Source organism: Glycine soja, chromosome 4 (genome assembly GCF_004193775.1).
Source record: "Glycine soja cultivar W05 chromosome 4, ASM419377v2, whole genome shotgun sequence".
Lineage (NCBI taxonomy): Eukaryota > Viridiplantae > Streptophyta > Magnoliopsida > Fabales > Fabaceae > Glycine > Glycine soja.
The window spans coordinates 2,449,194-2,475,439 of NC_041005.1; the positions used below are offsets into that span (position 1 = coordinate 2,449,194).

Sequence of the window (26,246 nt, forward strand, 5' to 3'; positions counted from 1 at the left end):
AAAAAATTTAAAAATAAAAATAGTTTTACATTACATTAAAACAATAATAATCATATGTAATATTATGTATAATTATCATTTTTTAATATTTAAATAATAATAAAATATTTCAACGACTTGTCAATTAATGAAACAAATTAAACCTTTTTTTCAATATCAACAAACAATTATCTGTGAATCAAAATTAATTAATTCAAGGATACGTGAATCAAAACATCTTATAAAAAAACATCAATAATTTAATAGTTAATTGGAAATCAATCTAACATAGGCTTACTTTTTCCATTTGAAGCAAGATAAAACATAACATTGGTAGGATTAGGAACTAGGAAGTGTCAATGTTAGCGAGTAAGTCATAGAAACTTGTAGCCACTGCTGACTCAGTGACAGTTCGAAAGACTTCGCAGGTTTCTCGTGAGTTGTTAACGTTAGAGTTTGTCCCTTGCTATTTGCCACTCAAGTTAAACGCATTCTACCCTCTCCATTACCCACATTTCTCTGTACGTAGTTTCTACCTTCCAGGCCCCACCTTCGTTTTTCTTCTACCAATTCTCCAATTTGAAAAGTGGGTTCTCTGAAAAATCTCGTCTTTTTGGGGCCCTTTTCACTTGAATCTCCCCAGTTATGATTCCTCAACTTATGGTGCAAATTGTCTGAAAAGTTTGGTACTTTATGAAAGTGATTTAGCTCCTTTCTTCACGCATACAAAATACTCACTAGTCCCAATTCCATTGAGCAGAAAGGTATCAAATCCAAAAAGGTTTCTGATTCCGTTGTTGATTCACCAATGGATTCAACTTGTGCAATCCTGAGTGGCCGCAATCTAGCTAAAGTTTGTGAGGGAATTGGAAGAAACAGAAGAAGTGGCTTCTGGGGTGAGAGTACGAGGCGAAGTGTGAACACAAGGTTTTTGAGTGTTCAATCATGGAAGACTTCACGTACCAGTAGGAATCTTAGAAACTCCAAGCCTGGAAGTGGAATTGCACACGCTGTTCTCACATCAGACATTAACGAAGATTCGATGGTAAATCACCAAATGCAAACACATCATAAGTTGAAAGAAAATTTTAATTCGCCTTGGTGTGTCTGATTATTTTAAGCATTCAGTTTCAATGCTTAACCGCAGTGCTTTCCTTTTAGGCATTTCAAGGGGTACCCACTTTTGAAAAACCCGAAGTGGACCCAAAAAGTGTGGCTTCCATCATATTGGGTGGAGGTGCAGGAACTCGACTCTTTCCTCTTACTGGCAGAAGAGCCAAGCCTGCGGTATATGTGATTTTGAGTTTGAATGTTTCTTGATTATGGTTATTATAATTGCAAAACCTTCATGCAAACTTTTTTGTGTTTGAATGAAATTCTCAGGTTCCAATTGGCGGGTGTTATAGACTCATAGATATCCCCATGAGCAATTGCATCAATAGTGGCATCAGAAAAATATTCATTTTGACGCAGTTCAATTCTTTCTCTCTCAACCGCCACCTGTCCCGTGCATACAGCTTCGGAAATGGAATTACTTTTGGAGATGGGTTTGTGGAGGTGAGTTACTATAATGTTTTAAAGGAAGAGAGATTTAGGGTGTGCATCATCATTTCTATTTCCAAAAACTCTTTTATTTTTCTAAATGCAACTAAACATGGTTGTTCAAACAGCTGGTGAAGGATGGTACAAGACAAAAAGTGGAGTGTGAAATTGGGGGAGAAAAGTTAAACAAGAAGAAAATGGGAAACATCCCCCACTTGTTTCTATTTTCTAGTTTTTAAAACACGTACTTGTTTTGGAAATAATTTTCGAAACTGAGTAGATTTTGATGAAAAATTGACTGCTGAGTAGTTTGGAATTGTGTTGGAAAACAGTTTTTAAAACCAAAAAGTTAAAAGTGAGAAGGGAATCAAACATACTATTATTATATTCTTGGAAAGTGTTTTATGCTAACAAGTTTTTATCAAGAATTGAATTCTAATTTATATTTGAATAGGTCTTGGCAGCTACTCAAACACCTGGAGAGGCCGGGAAGAAGTGGTTCCAAGGGACCGCCGATGCTGTAAGACAATTTATATGGGTTTTTGAGGTAAAAACTTATGATGTTGTGTATTTTGCTGAAAATACTAGTTTGATACACGGAGTAGTGAACGTGGGCATGTATCATCTTCCAGGATGCCAAGAACAAGAATGTTGAGCATATATTGATACTTTCTGGTGATCATCTTTACCGAATGGACTACATGAACTTTGTACAGGTACATATGATTTCACTTTACATTACATTACTACTAGTAACGTTTTTAGTTTTCTAAAACTAATTTTTATTTTGATGGAGTCTATTATTGCAGAGACATGTTGACACAAATGCTGATATCACAGTTTCATGTGTACCCATGGATGACAGGTATGTTTACATGAAAAATATGCATGATTTGGTTTCATTGATTCTGTATAATAAAAGCACTCCACCTCTTTTGTAAGAGTTAAAACTTTCATTAACAATGATATCTTTTTTTTTTTTTATCCTGAATTGTATTTGGAGTTGATCGGTGTCAATTGTCTTGTAGTCGGGCATCAGACTATGGACTGATGAAAATTGACAAAACAGGACGGATTATACAGTTTGCAGAAAAACCTAAGGGATCAGATCTAAAGGCAATGGTATATTGATTGTATTTGAAGTCTGAATTACAACTCTTTTTCCTGAATAATTGGCTGTTTAATCATGTTGTTGTCTAGCTAATGCATTGTCAATCATTGCAGCGTGTTGACACCACTCTTCTAGGGTTATCGCCACAAGAAGCAGAAAAATATCCTTATATTGCATCCATGGGTGTCTATGTGTTTAGAACTGAAACCCTGCTGCAACTATTAAGATGGAATGGTTCTTCATGCAATGACTTTGGATCTGAAATTATCCCATCTGCTGTGAATGAGCACAATGTCCAGGTGTGAGGGAATATTCTTTTTGCTGTTCTTATTTTAAAATCTTTGAATGCTAATAAAAATAACTCTGTTTTTGTTTAACAGTGACTAACCCGTGTTTCTCCTCTTATTTGCATTCTCAGGCATATTTGTTCAATGACTACTGGGAAGATATTGGAACTATAAAGTCCTTCTTTGATGCAAATCTTGCCCTAACAGAACAAGTTTGTTTAACTATCCTATAATTTTTATTAATTTATTTGGGTTCATATGATGAGCATCAAAGTACTAGCAAAACCACCCTCTCTAAAAAACTGGCAATTAAGGGGGAGAACAAAGTCACTTAAGTACTTCACCCTAGCATCCTCCCATTCTACTTCATGTGGGACTTGGGCACTCCATAATACCCAAGTCCCTATCGTCATATTTTTAACTGTTAGTCTGGGTAACTAATTTTGTATTCGCTTAATTTAGATAGTTTTGCATGTACATGGTAAGTTCCACTGCGAGCAAGTGGGTAGAAATTAGAAACTCCGGAAATGAAAGTACTCATTTTAATTTTAAAACAAAATATTTACTGATAAAAAAATGTTTCACATATTGCTGCAGAATTTGGGAATCTTTCACAACTTAGAAGCCTTAATTGTTCATTCTTTAGAGTTTTTGTTGATGATAACATCGTACTTGATAATAGTATTGAGAAAAAAATAATTTTACTATGGAATAAGTGGTCATTCATAAGGGAAAATATAGTAATCCAATAATCTTATACGGTATTGCTTGCAGCCTCCTAAATTTGAATTCTATGATCCAAAGACTCCTTTCTTCACTTCCCCAAGATTCCTACCACCTACCAAAGTAGAAAAATGCAAGGTGCGTACATTATGACAGCCAGCATCTAGAAAGTTGCTTTATGGAATTGGAATTTGTGTTGAACATGAGTGTTGATTTGTTTATGTTGTTGATATTACTGTATGCACGATGGGTTGGTTTGATAGATTGTGGATGCAATTATATCTCATGGTTGCTTCTTGAGGGAGTGTAGCATTCAACATTCCATTGTAGGAGTACGCTCACGTTTGGAGTCTGGTGTAGAGCTTCAGGTAAAACATTTTGTGATTTTCTCTAGAGATCATTTTTTGGTTTTTTTTTTCTGAGGGGTATTGCATGATGTCCCATGAAAAGTTTGTGTTCTACATGACTGCAGTAAATTGTACCACCAACCAAAATTGGTAGAGAAGGGGGAAACTGCATTTGCTCACATTTTGCCATGACTTGAGAAATTATTCTTTTTTTTTCAGGAGTTGAGAACATCAACGTATCACCTCAGCTATTATTATTATCAGTCTTCCTATTTCTTTTGCCAATTTGTAGGAATTAATTTTTTAGCTTCTCACAAGATAATAGAACACGTTGGAGGAAAGAAGAGAAAGGGTGTTTGTTTAACTCAAGAAACATCTTGTATGAAGATTACATCTATATTGCCTCCCTGACATAATTTCACTTCCTTGAGTTGACACCTTATGTTTTAATGTTTTGTGCCTTTATGGACTTTGCTATCCAGGATACGATGATGATGGGTGCCGACTACTATCAAACTGAGTATGAAATTGCATCTCTGCTGGCAGAAGGGAAGGTTCCAATTGGTGTTGGGGAAAATACTAAAATTAGGTGCGATTAATTGTCTCAAACAACTTTTCTTGATTCATAAAGAATTCCCTTGTATATGGATCCTAGAAATCTAAACCATGTTTTAATAATTTAGTTGTCATAATATCAAAATTCAATAGCACCTTGCATTTCTGATTTCTTCTAATTTTGTCCTACAAATCTTTTGAAGGAATTGCATAATCGACAAGAATGCCAAGATAGGAAGAAATGTGGTCATAGAAAACATCGATGTAAGTGTTGTCTCAAAGTATTCTGTTAAGAAACTTATGCACAAGGCTGAAGCATTTATTATCTAGAGTTCTCCACTGATGTAAAGATATTGATTTCTCAGGGTGTTCAAGAAGCTGACAGGGCAAAGGAAGGATTCTACATTAGATCGGGCATCACAATTACATTAAAAAATGCAACAATTAAAGATGGAACAGTTATATGAAGCACTTCAAATTATCGTCAGCAGTCCATTTTATAAACAGTTTAGACAAAGTACATTCACTTGCCGACATAATAGTGTAGATGAAATGCTAGTTCGTGCATTACAAAGTTTCTCTCGAAATATCTCAATAATAAATAGTTATGTCTATCGCATTTGTAGAACACTTCACTTGGAATACTTTGACGAAAATAACAGGCAATTCTTGCCACTAAGATTATTGGGACACTTCATTCTGAAGATTAATCCACACGCAAATAAGTTATCAATTAAAGTTTCTAACTCCCTTCACTCTCTCTCTCTCTCTCTCTATATATATATCATGGTAGTTAAGACGTATCATATTCAGTTTCCACCTCTAATTTGCTTAGCTTCATTCCACTTCTCAATGTTTCTAAGTCTGGCGTACATCTTGCGAATTCGGTTTAGTTTTTGAGACTCTTGAGCGATCAAATTAGCCGTTGAAGGGCTCTCATCTAAGACAACTTCGTAACCGTCTCGATAAGAATCCATTCCTTGAACCATAAGTTGCCAAAACAAGCCACCAACAGCAGCCCCGCCACTGCTTGCTGATGAGTATATTGCAGAATATACTGTGTTGAATAACCGATCCCTTGGTGTTGAGTTGCCACCATAACTCTTTGTGGAAATACCAAACTCCGCAAATAGAAGTGGCTTGTGAAGGGTGTTCTGTGCATCTTGGATGTGCTCATCCAGCCAACGGCCTAAAAATGAGATTTGGTCCTCATAACTAGAACTTGATAGCCTGCTCGTACAAAGCAAACACAACAAATTCAGCTTTATCATAAAAATGAAACTTTGTACTCACAATTCACAAATAATAATACACACTAAACAATGTGAAGGGTTCTTACAGCAGGTGAATCGATCAGAAATTATCATGCTCAGTAATTTTGTATATTTTACTTTTATAATATCTTCCTCAAAAGTTATTACTAGTCTAATTTCTGATTGGAGTATATTTTACTTTTTAAATAAAATCCACACATTTAGATTAATATCAATCCCATCATCCTGATTGTGTGAAGAATGAGTTGTTGAAATAAGAAGCTAACCATTGGTCCGGGTAGGAGTGCACTGTTGCGAAATCAATGCCTGGGATTTGGTTGTTGGCAATGAAATCGGTTCCTACATTGAAGTTTGGGTTAGACTGAGGCTTTGACTGGCCGTAGAAACCCTCCAGACCAGCTTCCAGCAAGTGGTTTCCATCTATGGATTTCAGGTAAGATGCCATCTCAGTGATCCAAGCCTGTCAACAGGGGAAAAAATAACTTGAATTTATCTATTCCAATGTTTAAAATTAAATTATGAGCTGTTGATAATCAAAATCCAGTCTGTCTTCAAAACTCAACAAAACAAAGTGACAAAGTTGGATTCAGTTATTCAAACTTCAAAACTCAGAGTGTGAATTTTCAAAGAAATTTTTAAAATTATAATTTGGAAGCTATTAGTGCCTATTAGCTTTAACTACACATGTATAAAGTGAAAATAACTATATGTTTCTTTAAATGTTCAAATTTAGCTTGTAAGAAACACAGGTTATCTTTAGTTGCAGAAGGGCATTGTAAAGGATTCAGTCTCAAACTCGGAAAAATAGAAAGTAAAATTATAATTAATTCTGTTTATATGCAATTAATGTGCAGAAACTGCACCAAACGGAATTATGCATTTTAAAGGAGCTGTAACACGGAATTATGAATTTATGCTTTCTTTACTCCGTTATTTCATATATCAACTGTAGACCTAACTTACAAAAGGATATTTAAATTTGGACCCAAACAGTTTATTGAAATGAAGCAGATGCAGATAAAATCAAGAAATTTTATCTGTTTCCAGTTGTAACTCAGACAAGATTACAAGTAGGGTAAATTGGAAAAAAAGAAAAACTTATATACAGTAGAAGGTAGGTTTTTTTACCAATATCACACTCTCTCCTAAATATTCTTACAATATACCTATTCAAAAAAAAAATTCAATTTACACTACTTTTGACTACCTGTTGGGTTTGGTCACCCCAACTTTTCGTACTTGAGGTTTGTTTTCTTTTTTTTTTTTAATTTAAATTATTAAAAAATATAATTTAATATAAAAAAAAATCTTAAGCAAGAAAGTTTGAGTGGTCAAGCCCGACAAAAATAATGTAGATCGGGGAAAAAAAATTGAATAGGTTTATTGTGGGAATATTTAGGAGAGAGTGTGTATATTGGTAAAAAAAACCTTAGAACTTACATGTTTCAAAAGTGAAAAAAAAGGACACATTTAAATTTTTTTATTTTCTAATCCTTTTACCTAAAACATACTAGTACTTTTTTTTTTTTACTTGAGCAAGCATAAATGCAGCAGACAAAACGATCTGAAGATTAAGAATTAAGATGTAACGGAATGGTGCTTTAAACTGCATGCAAAGAAACAGAATTGAAGAGCCGAAGAATTATTTACCTGAACTGTCCTTCCTGATTGATCAGAAGGGCACCTAATCTCATTCATAAGTTCCCAAGCCATTATAGTTGGGTCGTCTTTGTAAGCAACTCCAGTGATGCTATTACGTCTTGTAAGTACAGCCTATAATAACGCACATAAAAAACTCTTAATGTTAAATCTCTCTATACTTTTTTCTTTGGCCAGTACGATTTCTATACTATTCATTCATTGTGCAAGTTTAGGAATAATTAATTAATATTAAAAAACGATTGTCATTTTCTGAAATTGTTCTTAAAAATATTTAATTTGTAAGATTTTTTAGAAAGATGTGTCTAATATGTAATACTTGTACTCATGAGTCATGAGTATCTAATATGTAAAATAACTTAAACACTCCTCTTAACCGTTTAAATGAAAATTTAACCCATCTAACTTTTGACTAATTATGTTTTTTGCAATTTTTATTTTTTAATAATTTAATAGGTATTAACTAATACATCAAAGAAATAAACCCGTACAACCAAAAGAAGAAACGAAAAATAAATAAAGCCGTGTACATGTAGGTCCGGAACAAGATAGATACATTGCTATTAAAGATGGAACTCCTTATTTATTTGCTGAAAAACAAGTTTTGGGGTGAAAATAAATAAATAACAACCCTAATTTTTTTTATAAAAATTTCTTCCTTTCTTGTTACGTCACACGTTACATGTGATACTTACTTTATTTTCTAATCCTAATTACTTTTGTACTGTATGGGTGTATGATAATCCTTTTTGGATGAGTAATTCTGTATTTCATCTCCACCAATCAACTTGAAATTGTCGTTTAACCACAGGAATCTGCGGGCGAGATTAATTAGAAGGAGAATCTTTGGGACAACAATATGTCGTTTAACGAGAAGAATATGTCCACTAATTATTCTTCCTTTTTTGCTGATTGATTTATTCCCTCTTCTGCATGATTAATAACACTTTCAAGGTAACATAATATTCTTTTTAATTTTTCAATAGATGACAAATTATTATCAAAATTTATAACTTTCTATCTAGATCCACACAACCCCCATCCTATCTTGTTGAAGGTTGTTCCCTCAAAAAAGGATAACATTAATGAAAATAGGGAAGATAAAATAAAGAGATTGTTTACCTTGATGTGGTTTTTGTAGTATCCCTTCACAACAGGATTTGTGAAAAAGTCATCCTCAGAATTTATGGACTGCCCCTGACTCTTTGCCCATTCCACATATTGCTTCTTCCCACCCATGTTCTCATAGTTATTCACCAAACTCAACACCATCTTGATCCCATATTTTCTTGCTTCGGCTATTGCAAAATCCAATCCCTTTTATTTTTCAATCCAAGAAAACAACATATAGTTAACAAATGGGAAATGAAGTTTTGTTCTATAAACTATAAGAAAAAAAAATTAAAATTATTGGCGGAACAATTTATTTATTTTTTTAAAAAAATCATCACTAAATAAAATGACACCAAAATTAGCTAGGAAAAAGAAAGTAATTTTACGTCACTAAATTTGATCATTAATCTATAGACATGAAACTGAAAAGAGGGAGAGAGTAACCTGAAACATTTGGTAATTGTAAGATCCAGGAGAGTATTGTAGTGGTTGATATCCACCATCACTGAAAGCCCAAGTTCTGGCAATGTTGAGGCCATGATTTGAAGCCTGTTGAAACACTGATGAGACTTTGTTTCTCTGAGAAGGATCAGAGGCAAGATACATTAGCCAATAGGCATTAAAGCCATTAGCATAGTAGGGGCTCCCATTCAGCATAAGCTGCACTCCTCTTGTTCTCACAAACCCAACACTACCATCTGCTTCTACGTAGAACTCCACTGTGACATAGAGAACCAAGAGAACCAAAAGGAACCGACGCTTCATCATTCTCACTGTGTCTGTCTTCACACTTCGCTTTTCCCTTGCCTTGTTGCCTTCTCAACGTGTTGCCTTTTAATTGCGTAGATTCTGTCCTTGATTGTAGGGTAAGGTAGGAAATTAAGTTATTTTTTAAAAAAACTACTGATACACGGATTACTATTCATTTTAAACACTTCATTCGTATTTTTTATTTTTCTCATCACAATACAAATCTTATCATATGTATATATATATATATATATATATATATTTTTTTTTTCTTTAGGTATTTAATAGCAAATTTGATGTTTAAGAAAACATTTTCCTTTAAAAAATAAATAAACAGTTACTATAACTATATAATATAATAACTCTCCACCACTCCATGGAGGATTGAAATACCAGAAAAGCACACATGGAGCGTGGTAAGGAGGTGGTTGAAGAGGGTGTGGGTCTGATAGAACCACCACGACCTCACGAGTCACTGTCAATAGGGGTACGTACATGCGGGGCATAATTTGTGTGCCTCTTTAATTTATTGAGGTCAGACCAACTATAAACAGAACCGTTGAAAAGGACAAAAGGAAAGTGTGGTTGAAAATTATTTGCCGTGTGTCGTGTGAAAAGGTTTTTTTTTTTCTTCTCTTTCATCTATTCTACTCAGACCAAAATGTTGTTATACTATTTTTTTTACCATACTAATACGTAGTGAAGAAACAAAACCCTAATTTTATGCTTATAAAGAATGTGAAAATTTTAGGTTTAATACATCAATAGGTTCCTCAATTTTTTGGAATTTTTCAATAAAATAATTTTTGTAAATTATTTAGTTTAAGGAAGCTCAAAGCTACCAGAAAAATAATAATTTGTGAGAACTTCACTAATTCCGGAGACCTAATTATAAATATTGCAAAAGATCAATTATTCAATTATAAGTACCTAAATAAAAAATTTCTTAATTGGAACCAATTGATGTATTAAACCAAATTCTTAATAATTGGTTTAAATGGAATGAAATTCAGTTCTCTTAAATAAACTTTAAAATTTGATTAATGGAAGATTTGTTTAAATTATATATATATATATATATATATAGAAATTTAGGGAATTAACTTTGTTGTACTATACTATAAACATTCTTAACCCTAAGAAAATTACTATTAAGAAAAATTTGTCTTCTTAAATAGTTGTAGAGCTTGTATATATTTCAAATAAAAAAAACATGTTTTTGTTATACAAGTTCTTTTGAATAAGCTTATTTGGTATATGACTTATTTTAGTAATTTATTTTTCACAATTTACTTTGATAAGCTAGCTTATAAGTTATTAATTTTTTTCATAATTCATGGAAAACAAGCTAGTTGATAAGTTGTTAACTTTTCTTCTTCCCTATTTTATCCTAAATTCTATTTTACCATTTTGTTCATTTAAAAATTCCCTTATCTTTTTGGATGGATCTAGAAATATATTAAAGATGGGTCGATTTTTTTAACATGATTATTTAAATATTTTATTTCTAATAAATAATAAGTTTTAAAAAATATTTATTATTAATTTTATGAGAAAAATAGAAATATGAACTACTGAAAAAATTTAAGCAAAATATCAACTAAAGATCTATTTTTCTAATATATTCTCTTTTATTAATATTTTTAAAATTGTCTTTTTCTTTTCTTTTCTCATATTTACACAATGGACAATGGGTCTTAAGGGTTGTGCAAGACTTCTTGCTTTTCCCCTTGATCTGTTTCTACAATTAACTTCTCAATTATCATTATTACATTAATCTTTAATGTTAAAAAGTTCTTTGAATCACATCAAATGTACATTATTTTTCTGAATTATTCCATATTTTTTCTAAAATTATATGACCAAATTCATATCATTGCATGATTTATATTGTATCAATTCATTTTGTAAATGTAGAAATTTTTCTTTTTTATTAACTAAACCTTATGCAAAATTAAATATGTTTTTTTATGTTATTTAATATTTATCAGTTAACTCATTAATTTATTTTACAAAATACTTTCAATGAAATTAACTAGTCTATGAGTATGTTTGACAAAACTAAGTGAAAAAACTAATTGGTAGCTTAAAACTACTAGTTGAAAGCTTTTGAGCTATTTTATTAGATCATAAGTGTTTGTTAAAATTAGTTGTTGAAATAACTAAAAATATAAAATAACATATTTAAAAAGGGGAATAAGAAAATTGAATAAATATTATAAGAGTAAAAAAGGAATAAAATATAAAAGTCATAAGTTAATGGTTTAAAAAATATTACTTTAACAAATATTTCAAAAAATACTAAAAGCTATTAAATGAAAGTTAGAAATAACTTAAAAAAAATTTATTTGCGGAACCATCAAACAAACTTTTTAGCTAAAAATGAGTTGAAATGATTTGTCAAACATAATCCTGCTTTTTTTAGAAGCTAACTTATGACTTATAAGTTTTTAATTAATTTATAAGCTAGTTTTCCCAAATATATATGTATTATGTATTAAAAAAATAGACTACAGCATTGACATTCAACAACTTTATGAGAAGTAAATTTTTTGCTTTCCATAAATAAAAATTAATTTTGAATATAAAATCACACACATACACAGAGGTACAAAGAGAGAGTGTCCACGTGTGTTTCAAAAGTAATTTTAATCATTTAAATAAAACTAATCTCTTTTAATTTACTTTCAAAAACATACTTTAAATATATACCATTATTTCTTTCAAAATTATTTTTAAAGGACTTTCAAAATTTATTTATTTACCATCAATTCGTTTAAAATTGCCTAACTAAAACAATCGTACCTTTACTCGACTGTATAATGTGTGCTTGAGTTTACGGTGAGAAAAAAAGTAACTTTTGTATTAGGTTAAGAAATTTACATCAAACTTTTACTTTAACAATAAAAATCTTCAAACATAAATTAATTTATTCAAAAATTTTTTTAATCACAATAAAGTTTATAAAATCAATTTATATTAGTAGTTTTCACGATATCGGCTTTCCAAGAAAAAAAATAGAAAAGAAAGTAGCGTTTGAGGAATTGAAAGGCGTAAGTTGCGGCGAAAATTTGAGTTTGTTGCTTTTTTTCTAATTTTTGACCAGGACGGCATTAGTATGTGCCAGTCTTTGTATTGCTTTCGTTTTTGCTGGTGTTAGTGGTGTGATTTAATTCAATTTTTGAATAAAAAATCATTTTAATCAAATATAAATATAAATGTGGTTCAATTAAATTTGATTTAAATATAATAATAAATTTGAAATAAAATGATATTATCAACTATCTTTGTAATATAATAATAATTTATATATCACTTGATATTTAACACTATTTTACAATAATATTAGTACATATTTTTTAACATATGAAAATAAAATATACATCTTAATTATAAATTAAAGAAAAAATAATAAGATATTTAATATTTATTATTAGTTATGATAATAAAAATTAATATAATATAATATGTGATTTGTTGGATTTTTTATAGTAAGATCAAACCACTAAAAATATGCATTTTTTTATTTTTTATTCTTAAGATTGTTTTATTTAAGGGGATTTCAATTATTTTTTTAGGTTTGATTCACTAATTTTCTCACCGAAAAGAAGGGGAATTGAAAAACAATATTTATGATATTATCAGAACCAGGTTGTGATCTTAAAAAAAAAAAACAAAAGAAAACAAGGTTCAGTATCTACTTACTTTGCTTTCATAAGTCATTGATTAGGATATATCCGTTCCCTTACAAAAGTATTAATGGCGAAATATCAGGCCATATCTTCCTCAGTGAAACTAATTCTCCATTTGACCCGGAATGCAAACAAAGAGAAGTTTCCAAGGTGCAGTGTAATAAGACCAAGTCACACGCAAGGAACTAAATATCTAATAAAGCGATTATAGTGGGGAGATCCCAAAATCCTTATGGCGACAGGATTAATTTCATAGGTAGTTAATACAAAATGAATTCATGAAAATGCCACAATACCACCGAAAGAAAAAGGAATAAAGTGGTAGACTCAAGAAAAAAATTGTTCCATTAGCACATTTACCTTTTTTTTTTTTGCACCTCAAAAAAATTTCCTTTATATATGAAGTTTTTATTTTAAGTTTAAAGTTGATTATAAAACAATTAGTATTTTTTATATAGATTGCAAGTATCTTTTATTGGAATTCAAATATGAAACTAGTGATTAAAATAGAACTATCACATACCAATTAAATATACTTAACAAAAAAGTTAAAATTATAGAAAAAAAAACATAATCAATCATCTATATTGCAAAATATATTTTAAAAGAACAAATTTGATATTGCAAAAAATGTATTTTGGGCCAAATCTGCATTTGGTCCCTTCGACGTATTTACGTCAATTCTTATAACAATTCCGCTGACTTAATAGTGTTTTGCTTGTGCGTATTTTACACATGTTTACTCAAATTTTTACGTCAAAAACATAGAAGCTATGCTTTATGGCTTTAGATTGGATGCGACGTGGATGACACAAACATAAAATGATAAAATCAAACACGCGGTTAGTTTACAAGATAGTATCATCCCAACATTAGCAAATACATCAACATGCATATATTCCAACATATGTTGATTCCCGATTTACATGACACATATTTTACATAAATCTAATGGTTTAACACGTCAAGAATGTGTAAGTGCATGTTTAAAATGCGGTTTGTAAAAATATCTCAATAATTGTTTCTTTCAAATTGAGTTTTCAAAATAAATTTTAACTTCAAACATATTTAATTATGAGAAAAAATCAAACATAATGTCAAATTTATTTTCTTCTCCAAATTGAGTTTGAAAATCTCCCACAAACCAAAGATAGCCTAATTAAACTCTATCCACCTAATGGCTTTTTCCATTAAGTATCCACTTTATAAAGTCAAATTCAACAACTAGATATGATATCCCATCCTTTTTATCACTTCACTCACTTCTACTAACTTGAGCGTAAAAGTTCTCACAAGTAATTGCCGATGACCTCTTGCTATGCTACCGAAAACCTTGCCACCATAGCTCACTAGGTTGCAGTTTCACCCACCGAAAGCAATATGGCAGGTGACCAACGTTGGGTATTCGATATTTTGCCAGCCTGTTGGTAAAATATTGCAAAACCAATGTTTTTTCCTTGTACTTGATTTTCTCGGGTACTGGTGGTACCATTTAATATATTGTTTGCCTTTAAAAAAAAAATGTATGGTTAACTTAGAAAAATTGTGAAAAATGACATGTGCCATTATAAGAGATTGTGTTGCAATTATAAAAATATTCTTAAATTTTAAATTATATATATTTGCATACACTCCTCTAAGCTATAAATTTTGATTCCACGAATCTGGTACTGGTATGCACTCTCTCGTGGCATGTTTCCGTTTGGGGGGCCCGTTAGACGATCGAGTCGAGAAGCTTTCTTTGTTCGTATTTCGTTTTTTAAAACAAAAACAAGGCACCGACGCGCACTGGAGATTGGAGACGTGAGGAGTGAGGACTTGTTTCCACAATGGTCAAAGGGTTTAGAAAAAAGCCATTTTAGGGTTTTTTGTTTTTATTTTTTATAGATGATTATAGATATATCGCCTTTTAATTTTCAATTATTAAATATTTATATAAAAATTAAGATATGGTTAAGATAGAAAAATTTATTTTTACTAATATTTGATAACTAATTAAAGTAAATATTATGAATTTAATTAAACAAATAATAATAATTTTAAAAGCTGTTGTAAAAAAAATAATTTAAAAGCTTTTTACACTATTATGTGATCACATTTCTTGTAACTACAATTCTAAAAGCACGAGGATGTATTTATGTTGTTAATCGTAAATGAATATTTTATATTTTTATTTCTGTGTACACAAAATGAATGGTATATTGTGGTTTTAGAAAAAAATAAGACGAATAAATAAATAGATTATACATAGGACAAAACCCCACAGAGGTTTTCTTCGATCTCGTGTCTCCAGTTAAGTGGGCATGCTTTCGGCGGAAAACGCGTACTGTCCCCTTTTATTGTGAATTTTCTCTTTAAAATTACAGTGGAAAAATATTACTCAGTAAGCTAGGTTATATTTAAGCACCCCGAAAAAAAAAAATAGTTCAATGAAAAACTCTTTTATGTTAATAAAAGAGAGATAGGTTAACATTTGAGATGTCAGAAAATTATTAAATCATAACTATTATTGATTTGGTGCCTTACACCAGGAAAGATGTATTTTCTCTAGCAAACCATACGCAAAAGGGAACAAGAAACAGATCTACTGTCCCACAACAGGGACACCGACTAATACTATTAAGGAGGTTCATGATGGATTACAAGAATATTCATAGTTCCCCACATCAAATGCATGGACTTAATATGGGTCTCAAAACTTATGAGATTAAATAGGGTTAACTAGTCCAGGGATTACAGCTACAGCCCAATTAATCTTTCAAAAACAAAAATCAACCAGTCTCTCAGTATTATTTCGGTAATTGCTTTATGCAACCCCAAAATTTAATATAACCCCATCTTATGCTTCTCCCCTCACTCACCTCTCTTCTCTCCACTTCCTCTTGACCATATCGCGCCTGACTGCCGCCACTGGCGGATCATCTTATAGGATGTTGCGGCAATTGCTCCCACAATATTTTCTTTATTTGTATAAGTGTAATAAAAAAAATTATTGTCATAACAAATAGGTATTGTCTCTCTCATAACATTAATTTTTTTTAGAATGAATGTAAAAAAAATTAAGAAATAAAAAATAGAATATGTTAATACTAATTTATTTTTTTATAATATTGACGATAAAAATATCAGAGAATATTTTTGAAGTATAAAAATATTATAAGATATTTCTTGTTTTCACTAAGAAAAAGTCACGGGTTAACCATTGCTCGCCGATCTCACTAATCCCTTCCCCTCACACCTCTCCATGGCTGACACAACCTTCTCAACCTTTTGATCTAGAATTCAAAGTCATGATTTAACAATTTTGGATTGAGAAATCAATAATATACTTATACTATGAATACTCAATCTATAATACATTTATATGTATTATAGTATGAATTACTCGCTCCATACTATATTTGTATACATTACGAATTACTAAAACCGTATTAATACAATATATTATAAATTGGGTAATCTATGCTACATTTTCTGTAATACATACAAAAACGAGAAAATTTGGCTATAGGTTATGGGATCCAAAAAAGAGAAGAAATCTCAAACGTACAGGCATAGTGTTACATAAGCTGTAAATCATGTCAAACTCTGCTATACTAGAAACTATTGGACCAATTGGTAAGATTGATCTTACACCAATCACTCATTCTAGAAAGAAAAAAAAAATACTGCAAAAAAGGGAGAGCTTAATGAATAACTTAAGATTAATGACAAGCCAATAATAAAAAACGTTGATGAGATGGTGTTGAGTAGGAAGAGCTTACATCTTAGTTCACTGTATTAAAAGGAAAGCATCGCCCATCTAACAATTACCCTGGTTTGGAGTACATCCTCGTTACTAATGAGAAAGGAAAAGAAAGTTTTGACGAAGTTCGAACTCGTACAAAAATAAATAAAGTCCAACTGATGGAAACAGTGAAAGGAAAGAGATTTAGGAAAAATATTTTCTTTGCAGAAAAATGATACTAACGAAATACAATGCCAAGGATACTTAAAGAACAAACTAGTTTTGGAGCTTAAGAAATACAATGCCAAGTTTTGAAGTAGGAAGGATCAAATTATATTCTTTGTAACTTTAAAAATTATTATATTATTTTAATAATTTGATAAAAAAATATATTTTTTATTGATCTAACCATTGAATTATATTTACATATTATTAAAATTGTTTGTATCAAATTTTGTTAAAATTGAACAACAAAAAAGTAATTAAATGATCTATATTTTTAGTATATTTTGAAATATTTTTATTATATTCATTTTAATTTATATAAACAAGGTAACAAATGATTTTAGATTAATATAAAATTTTACACATGTGAAATAAATTTTCAATCTAATGATAAGTTTAAAGAAAATATTATCTAATTAAAAATTATAAAATAATATAATAATTATCAAAATTACATAACAAAACAAAGAGTAAATTTTGATAAAATCTTTTTCTTTATTTATAAAAATGAGTTTTATTCGATTTATACTTGAATTGATCATTATAAGAGAAGAGAAAGCACAATAAAGATGATTGAATTGTGTTTTTAACAATTTTTTGTAAATCTATTTAGTTAAGAATGTACTTCATCTTTTGATGATATACTTGATGATGTAAATAAAGTTTTTTTTAAGCATAAGTATTCTTAAAATTTTGTTCGCTTTTTAGAAACTTTTTAAGATACCATAAGTAATATATAAAAAGGCATGGTGAGAGATAAAAATACACGTGTTCCCGTAGATTTCAATCTTTTTGCTTGATGGAATTTTATGTAACTAGGAAAGTATGCACATGAAGATATTATTAAAGGGATTTAATATATGCTAAGGAATTGGGTGGAGTCTATTATATTGAAATATGAATTGCCAGTACCTGTTTGAAATATGTTGAACCCCGACGACATGCAGAGGACGAACATAGTGGAATTCTAATTCTTAACTACTTTTACAATCAATTAAAAACTCTTTAAAATTTATAAACTAATTTGTTTTGTTGCAATTTTTTTATTTTCTTCACCATATATGACAATGACATCATATTTGTGTTATCTTCGTATCAAATCTGGTGAACTTAAGCCATTTACACTAATTCTTAGGAACAACGATGTCTTACTTGTCAGATTTGTTACTTTATGATCAGCACACTTACTGAGTTATAATGTTAATTAAATATTTTATAGCACAAATGAGTCCCAACAATGACCAAGATTTTAAATTATCAAATCCTCAAAGTGAGAATGATTCTTACCTGATATATCCTTTGTATACATACATACATACATATGAAAATGTTAAATGTACTCTCCCACATAAGTGCTTGATTAAAAAATAAATAAATTATAAGTAAAATTTATTGAATTGTTTTTTCAATAAAGTTGGGCTAATAAAAGAAAAATGTTGAACAACACCCTTATAGTATTGATTAAAAAACTAAAAATGTATAAAATTATTTTTTTTAACATTCTTCTATTATTTTCATAATAAATATTTTTTTTTATTTTAACCTATATTTTAAAAACACTCACCAATCATAATCATAATAAAATAGTATATTAAAAATAGTGTGTTGGTAATACTTTTTACTTCTATAATACAATGATTGGGGCTAACTTAATATACGTAAGAAAGATAGATAAAATGAGAGAGAGAGAGAGAGGAACTCAAATATATGTGATGTGATAATTGAATGAAAAAAAAAGAAAAAATATTTATTGTCAGCCGTATATAAACGAGGAAATGGATGTACGGTGAAAAGTAAAGAGAATTAGCAGGGTGTTATTGGTGGGTGTAGAAAGTAGCAGGAAATGGCTGTGATCCCGTGTCACTGTTACCGTACCGTCGGATCAGACAAACCCTACCTCTCCGGTCAGAGTCTCCGCCGTCGCGCTCCTTTCCCCGCCGTCTCTGTTTCATTTCGACGCCGAATATCATGCGTCGCCTCTTCTGCCATCGCTCGTAAGCCTACTCTACTCTTCCTTTTCCATTTCCGATTCTTAACACTTTCACATTCTCACTCTCTTTACAATTTTCAACTTCAACTTCCACGTCTTCTAATTCTTATCTCATATGTAAATTGCATCGGATTAGGGTTTAAGAAATGTAATGTGCTTTTTGTGAGATGATTGATTTTTATATTCTGTTAAGCTCTGAGTGTATTTGACTAATGCACTAGTTGAGAAGCATTATTGATCTAATTTCTAGATGCATATTTATATTTGTTTTCAACCACTGTGTTGGGGTTTGAAGAAGTGACTAACAGGTTATTGGCTTCTGACTTCGATTCTTTTGTTCTGCAGACAAAGTTGGGCTGAAAGATTTTCTTCACTTAGATGATTTTGATAAGGACACTATTCTGAAGATGCTGGACCGGGCACTTGAGGTCAAGGCCTTGCTGAAGTCAGGGGACAGGTCGTTTCGACCTTTTGAGGGGAAGACAATGGCAATGATATTTACAAAGCCGTCCATGAGAACGCGTGTTTCGTTCGAGACTGGCTTTACATTGTTAGGTGGCCATGCTATTTATTTAGGACCTGATGATATCCAAATGGGCAAGCGAGAGGAGACTCGTGACATTGCTCGTGTTTTGTCTCGCTATAATGACATCATTATGGCTCGTGTTTTTGCTCATAAGGTATGCTGGTGACCAGTGAATGTGAGTTACTTGTATTTCATTTGGCCATTGTACCGCAGTTACTCATGTTTGTGGTCAGTGAAGAATTATATCTGCATCTAATATTTGTGACACGTGCCACTGGTAATGTATAATGTTGGATTACATGTAATGCTAACATGAGACCTTGAGATGAATTAACAGTATTCAACAGGAGTATTTTTTATTATTAACATTCCACAGCCGTGAACTAATTTTCATATCTATTAAGATTTTAATGAGCTTAGTATCACAATGACAGAAACTGCTTTGCAATTGTGGGCTTTGTCATCTCATTGGGTTGGGAGGAATTTTTATCTGCTCCAGAGATGTGATCAATCATTATGAAAGAAAAATGAGCACTTTTTGCTTACCTTTTTTTTTGTGTTGAAAAAATTGTAGGACATACTTGATCTTGCAAAATATGCAACTGTGCCAGTCATCAATGGGTTGACAGACTACAACCATCCCTGCCAGATAATGGCTGATGCCCTTACCATGGTTGAGCACATTGGTCGGTTTGAAGGTACAAAGGTCAGGTTATGTTGCTTGTCTTGAAAAGTTTGCTTCTTCCTAATTCTTGGTGGCATTTTCAAGGGAATAGTTGTCTTACTGTATTCTGCATTACACATGTCAGGTTGTCTATGTTGGAGATGGAAATAATATTGTTCACTCATGGTTGTTGATGGCATCTGTAATTCCGTTTCACTTTGTCTGTGCGTGTCCTAAAGGATTTGAACCTGATGCAAAAACAGTTGAGAAGGCAAGGAAAGCTGGAATCAGCAAGATTGAGATAACTAATGATCCCAAAGAGGCTGTTAAAGGAGCTGATGTTGTGTATTCAGATGTCTGGGCCAGCATGGGCCAAAAGGAAGAAGCTGAATACCGGCGCCAAGCTTTTAAAGGATTTCAGGTACTTTACATAATATTTCTGACATTATTTTCTTACAGCCACCTAATCAAATGGTACACATGGGGTGGTTAGTGCAGAAATCATGTGTTGAGTTTAACGAAAAAAAAGATTGCGTTATTTGATACAGTGATTATGTTATGTTGGAATGGTGGTTGAAATGATTTGACTTTTGTATGCACTTGCTTAGCAGAATATGCTTGTAGCTCAATTGGCACCGGCTGAAGTCATAAAGACTTGGTGGTTTTTTGCAAATTGTTGAATGCTGAATAACAAGATAATGATTATATAGTAGTAATTAAAATATTAAATCAGCAGTTCGGAGACTATATGGGGATAGACTCAGTATATAACTATGTTGTCAGAATTGAACTAGACCAGCTGGTCAAACTGGGAACTAGACGCCAAACTTGTTCATTTTAGCCTTGAAAACTGGTCTTGTAAAGAACTGGTGTAAAACTGGTTGAACCAGTTCACGATGGTTGATATCATGATGATTGGTAAAACCGGGCATAAGTTTCAAATTGGTTTGTTGGAAAAAAAACTTTTATTTGTTAAAATAAAAAATTTAATATCATGATGATTGATATAAATGCAGCCCATTATGATGGTTGATAGTTATATTAATTACAGTTACATAGTTTCTATTTTTGGTTGCTGATAGATATTATTGTATGTTGAACATTAATGTTATGACATATTTGATTTGATTTCATATTTAATTTTGAATATTATATATTATGAGTTATAAGAAGTGAAGCTTCATTTTTAATATTATAAGGTTATAAATATTTTTATTTTTTGAATATTGTTTGATATATCAATTACGTAAAAGGAGAGGGTTGCTATTCTTAGCCGGTCCCAAGCCCGGATAAAAGGAGAGGGTTGTGTTAGGCTTTCGACAGCCAACGTTAAACTTTGTCGAATCTCTATGACATGGATCAATTACGTAATAATGTGAATGCTAGGTCGTTGCCCGGAAGCAACGCGCTGTATGGCTCGAGTACAGTGTCAAAAGAGCAAGGGCCGCTGCATCGTCGCCCGGATGTAGTGAAAAGTAAGCAAGGGTTCCCACATTTTCGTGAACGGGTGTGGGTAAAGAAACTAGTTCATGACAGGAGGATTCGCTTTGGTACATGGAATATAGGCACACTTACTGGAAAATCTATGAAAATAGTGGATGTTATGGTGAGGTGGAAGATCAATTTTATGTGCCTACAAGAAACTAAGTGGACAGGTGAAAAAGCGAAAGAATTAGACAACTCGGGATTTAAGCTGTGGTATACGGGAAAAATCAGATCAAGAAATGGGGTAGGGATTATTGTGGACAAGGAGTGGAAGAAGGATGTCGTGGATGTAAGAAGAGTAGGAGATCGTATCATAGCCTTAAAATTGGTAGTGGGACAGGACACCTTTAATGTTATTAGTGGGTACGCACCTCAGGTTGGGTTAGCAGAACACTTTAAGGTAAAATTTTGGGAGGATCTAGAAGGGGTACTTCAGGATATACCCCAAGGAGAGAAAGTTTTCCTAGGAGGGGATCTCAATGGACATGTAGGTAGCGTGGCTAGAGGTTTTGAGGGGGTGCATGGGGGTTTTGGCCTAGGGGAGATGAATGGGGAGGGTAAATCCATCTTGGAGTTTTCGGAGGCTTTGGATCTTTCTATAGCCAATACATGGTTTAAGAAAAGAGAGGAATATCTTATCACTTACAAAAGTGGAGGGACATGTTCTCAGATAGATTTCTTCCTTATCAGGAAGTCCGATAGGAAGTATTGCTTGAACTGTAAAGTTATCCCGGGAGAGAGCTTGACTACCCAACATAGAGTTTTGGTTATGGATGTAAGAATTAGAGATAGGGCAAAGAGAAGAAGTCCTATGGTAGCACCAAGGATCAAATGGTGGCACTTGAAGGGTGAGAAACAAGGAATCTTCCAACAAAAGATATGGGAGGGATGGTGTGGACAATCACAAGGAAGTGCAAATGATATGTGGAACAAGATGTCCCAAGAGATTATTAAAGTGGCTAAAGAGACGTTGGGTGAATCTAGAGGTTTTGGACCTAGGGGTAAAGAATCGTGGTGGTGGAATGAAAATGTTCAGAGCAAAGTTAGAGTAAAAAAGGAGTGTTTCAAGGAGTGATCTAGGTGTAGAAATTCTGAAACTTGGGGTAAGTATAAGATAGCTAGAAATGAAACCAAAAAGGCGGTGAGTGAGGCAAGAGCCCAAGCTTTTGACGGACTATACCAAGCTCTAGGAACTAGGGACGGAGAAAGATCTATATATAGGCTTGCTAAGGGTAGAGAGAGGAAGACTAGAGATTTGGATCAAGTAAAGTGTGTTAAGGATGAAGAAGGCAAAGTCTTAGTGCATGAAAAAGATATCAAGGAAAGGTGGAAGGCGTATTTCCACAACTTATTTAATGATGGATATGGATATGACTCTAGCAATCTAGACACAAGAGAAGAGGACCGGAACTATAAGTACTATCGTCGGATTCAGAAACAGGAAGTAAAGGAAGCGTTGAAAAGAATGAGTAACGGTAAGGCGGTGGGGCCAGACAACATACCTATTGAAGTGTGGAAAACTCTTGGAGATAGAGGTCTTGAGTGGCTCACCGAATTCTTTAACGAAATTATGAGGTCAAAACGCATGCCGGAGGAATGGAGGAGAAGCACGTTAGTGCCAATCTATAAGAACAAGGGGGATATACAAAATTGTGCAAATTATAGGGGAATCAAGCTCATGAGTCATATCATAAAATTATGGGAAAGAGTGATCGAACGAAGATTAAGAAAGGAGACTCAAGTTACTGAGAATCAATTTGGTTTCATGCCGGGAAGGTCGACCATGGAAGCGATTTATTTATTACGGCGGGTGATAGAGCAATATCGCATGGCCCAACAAGACTTGCACTTGATTTTTATTAACTTGGAGAAAGCGTATGATAGAGTGCCTAGAGAGATTTTGTGGAAAGCTCTAGAGAAGAAAGGGGTTAGGGTTGCATATATTCGAGCTATCCAAGATATGTATGATAGGGTATCGACTAGTGTTAGGACACAGGGTGGAGAGTCAGACGATTTTTCCATCACAATTGGTTTGCATCAAGGGTCAACCCTTAGCCCCTACCTTTTTACCTTAATTCTGTATGTTCTCACGGAACAAATCCAAGAGATAGCGCCGAGATGCATGCTTTTTGCAGATGACATAGTCCTCCTTGGAGAGTCGAGGGAGGAGTTGAATGAGAGGTTGGAAACTTGGAGACGAGCTCTAGAAACACATGGCTTTCGCCTAAGCAGAAGCAAATCGGAGTATATGGAATGTAAGTTCAACAAAAGAAGGAGGGTTTCTAACTCAGAGGTGAAAATAGGAGATCATATTATCCCTCAAGTCACACGGTTTAAATATCTTGGGTCTGTAATACAGGATGATGGGGAAATTGAAGGGGATGTGAATCATCGCATTCAAGCAGGATGGATGAAATGGAGAAAAGCATCGGGGGTGTTATGTGATGCAAAGGTACCGATCAAGCTAAAGGGAAAGTTTTATCGGACTGCGGTAAGACCGGCGATTTTGTACGGAACAGAATGTTGGGCGGTCAAGAGCCAACATGAGAATAAAGTAGGTGTAGCGGAGATGAGGATGTTGCGGTGGATGTGTGGTAAGACTCGACAGGATAAAATTAGAAACGAAGCTATTAGAGAGAGGGTTGGAGTAGCGCCTATTGTAGAGAAGATGGTGGAAAATAGACTTAGGTGGTTTGGGCATGTAGAGAGAAGACCGGTAGACTCTGTAGTGAGGAGAGTAGACCAGATGGAGAGAAGACAAACAATTCGAGGCAGAGGAAGACCCAAAAAGACTATAAGAGAGGTTATCAAAAAGGATCTCGCACTTAATGATTTGGATAGAAGTATGGTACTTGATAGAACATTATGGCAGAAGTTGATCCATGTAGCCGACCCCACCTAGTGGGATAAGGCGTTGTTGTTGTTGTTGTTTGATATATCAAATTAAAAATTGAAATAGTATTATTTATTGTTAGTTCAATCATTAGATAAAACATTGAATCTTGAATCACTACCTCCCCAATTTAATGACTGGTTCAGTCTTAAAAAAACCCTTGGTATATATTGGTTTGTGAATGCTCTGGCACATGCTTGAATTGTTTCTTTACGTGAGATCGCAATTGCCCTTTGCAGGTGAACCAAAATCTTATGGATTTGGCTGGTTCAAAGGCATTTTTCATGCATTGCTTACCGGCGGAAAGAGGGGTGGAGGTGACTGACGAAGTTATTGAAGCTCCAAATTCAATAGTCTTCCCGCAAGCTGAGAACCGAATGCATGCACAGAATGCCGTAATGCTTCATGTACTTGCCAAGTAGATAGCTGAATGAATGATCATCTGAGGTTTTTGAGCAATATTAGCGTGCACTCGCAATAGTTGGTTTTAGGCCTTCAGCTAGTGAATACACTTTGCAACAGTTAGTTTTTGGCATTCAGCTGTATGTATGTTCGGTCTAGTAAGTTGGATTTTTGAGTTGCTTCGGTATTATTACTAGCAATTGAAAAACAGGTAAATCGTATAAAGATGCTAGTATTGGGTTTTCTTTTTCACTACAACATCTCATTTTTTATTTGAGATTTAATTCCTTTAAAGTAAAAAGTGAGGTAGGTCTAGGATAAAGGAAATATTAAATTATTGATTAAAAAGTTAACATTGAAAATTTATTCTTATATCATAAATTTACCCATTTAGAGTCAGACTCTCATTCTTATACCCAGCCTTTTATACACAATTTTCACAAAAAAATTCTCCAATCATTTCAAATTATTTTTCTTTTCTATTGTATACTTGACTCTTTTATTGCTTACTCTCATTATTTCATTAAAGTGAATTTTAATAAATTTTTTAGAAAGATTGTCAATAATTAAAAAAATACATCATAATTTAAATTGTTTATTATAAATTTAAAATATGATTTATATATTCAAAGCTATTTATTTATTAAGAATTTAAATTTAGAAAAAACAATACTTGTACAATAATTGTTAAAATTATAATTATAATAAAATATGTACTGTTGTAATAAAGTAAAATTTAGACAATTTTTTAACCGGCCATAATTCATTTTATCATTTAATGTATATATGTATATATATATATATGTGTGTGTATGTATTTTTACTTTAGAATACTTAAATCAAAATTTGATTTGAGACATAATTAGCCTTAATTATAAATTAAATCTTTGTATTTGAAATGTACATTGCAAAATCTTACAATTAATTTATATTTCTTTAATATATAATAAATCAAATTGAACCAATTTTAGTTCATATGTTATAAAGTTTCAATTAAATAAATAACCTATCAATTTTAAATCCAACAGAGAAAAACTCATGTCAAGTGTCAACACTTCCATGACCACCGAGCACAGCTATTGGCGGGGAGAGACAATGATAGTCGTGGAGACTGGAGAAGATAAACTCTTCTAAACGTTATTGCAGAAAAGCCACAATGTAAACCACAAACTCTTCTAAACCTCATTGCAGACAGATAAAATCGCACTGGATACATATTTTGCTAGTCATCAAGGGTAGTTCGCTCTTGTCTTGCACAAAAACCACAATGTAAACCTCACCTATGATACTTAAGGCGCAGGA

At 32.4% G+C, this 26,246-nt stretch overlaps 3 protein-coding genes across 5 annotated transcripts; 2 read left to right on the forward strand and 1 right to left on the reverse strand.

Moving 5' to 3' along the window:
- Positions 1–339: 339 nt before the first annotated feature.
- On the forward strand, positions 340–5,282 carry LOC114408630 (glucose-1-phosphate adenylyltransferase large subunit 1-like). Of its 3 annotated transcripts, none has more exons than XR_003665919.1 (14): positions 340–1,024; positions 1,141–1,266; positions 1,363–1,536; positions 1,976–2,068; positions 2,154–2,237; positions 2,331–2,386; positions 2,550–2,643; positions 2,746–2,931; positions 3,051–3,131; positions 3,694–3,780; positions 3,906–4,010; positions 4,209–4,368; positions 4,472–4,578; positions 4,748–4,767. XR_003665919.1 is itself a non-coding variant. In XM_028371747.1 (14 exons), exons 1-14 carry the CDS (start codon positions 788–790, stop codon positions 5,009–5,011), a joined length of 1,593 nt encoding a protein of 530 aa, XP_028227548.1. In that variant the 5' UTR covers positions 349–787; the 3' UTR covers positions 5,012–5,282. The 3 variants fall into 3 exon arrangements, 1 of the variants encoding a protein (XP_028227548.1); XM_028371747.1 differs by lacking the exon at positions 4,209–4,368 and adding an exon at positions 4,910–5,282 and having other exon boundaries at positions 349–1,024; positions 4,748–4,808; XR_003665920.1 differs by lacking the exon at positions 4,748–4,767 and having other exon boundaries at positions 342–1,024; positions 4,282–4,368.
- Positions 5,023–9,486, reverse strand: LOC114408631 (mannan endo-1,4-beta-mannosidase 7-like). Its single transcript, XM_028371748.1, has 5 exons — positions 9,035–9,486; positions 8,600–8,794; positions 7,469–7,591; positions 6,085–6,278; positions 5,023–5,774 (listed from the first exon to the last, which is right to left on the reverse strand). Exons 1-5 carry the CDS (start codon positions 9,356–9,358, stop codon positions 5,354–5,356), a joined length of 1,257 nt encoding a protein of 418 aa, XP_028227549.1. The 5' UTR covers positions 9,359–9,486; the 3' UTR covers positions 5,023–5,353.
- Positions 9,487–18,765: 9,279 nt separating this feature from the next.
- LOC114408632 (ornithine carbamoyltransferase, chloroplastic-like) lies at positions 18,766–25,196 on the forward strand. Its single transcript, XM_028371749.1, has 5 exons — positions 18,766–18,978; positions 19,320–19,654; positions 20,075–20,206; positions 20,310–20,585; positions 24,782–25,196. Exons 1-5 carry the CDS (start codon positions 18,828–18,830, stop codon positions 24,962–24,964), a joined length of 1,077 nt encoding a protein of 358 aa, XP_028227550.1. The 5' UTR covers positions 18,766–18,827; the 3' UTR covers positions 24,965–25,196.
- The last annotated feature ends 1,050 nt before the right edge of the window (positions 25,197–26,246 follow it).

What these genes read in the sequence shown, in the direction of transcription:
- LOC114408630 (XM_028371747.1), top strand. Translation starts at nt 788, where the DNA reads ATGGATTCAACTTGTGCAATCCTGAGTGGCCGCAATCTAGCTAAAGTT. An exon ending in ACATTAACGAAGATTCGATG is followed by an intron (nt 1,025 to 1,140) that starts GTAAATCACCAA and finishes CTTTCCTTTTAG; the next exon opens with GCATTTCAAGGGGTACCCAC. An exon ending in AGTCTGGTGTAGAGCTTCAG is followed by an intron (nt 4,011 to 4,471) that starts GTAAAACATTTT and finishes TTTGCTATCCAG; the next exon opens with GATACGATGATGATGGGTGC.
- LOC114408631 (XM_028371748.1), bottom strand. Translation starts at nt 9,358, where the DNA reads ATGATGAAGCGTCGGTTCCTTTTGGTTCTCTTGGTTCTCTATGTCACA. An exon ending in ACAATTACCAAATGTTTCAG is followed by an intron (nt 8,795 to 9,034) that starts GTTACTCTCTCC and finishes GAAAAATAAAAG; the next exon opens with GGATTGGATTTTGCAATAGC. An exon ending in AATCAGGAAGGACAGTTCAG is followed by an intron (nt 6,279 to 7,468) that starts GTAAATAATTCT and finishes CCCTGTTGACAG; the next exon opens with GCTTGGATCACTGAGATGGC.
- LOC114408632 (XM_028371749.1), top strand. Translation starts at nt 18,828, where the DNA reads ATGGCTGTGATCCCGTGTCACTGTTACCGTACCGTCGGATCAGACAAA. An exon ending in CTCGTGTTTTTGCTCATAAG is followed by an intron (nt 19,655 to 20,074) that starts GTATGCTGGTGA and finishes AAAAAATTGTAG; the next exon opens with GACATACTTGATCTTGCAAA. An exon ending in GTCGGTTTGAAGGTACAAAG is followed by an intron (nt 20,207 to 20,309) that starts GTCAGGTTATGT and finishes TACACATGTCAG; the next exon opens with GTTGTCTATGTTGGAGATGG.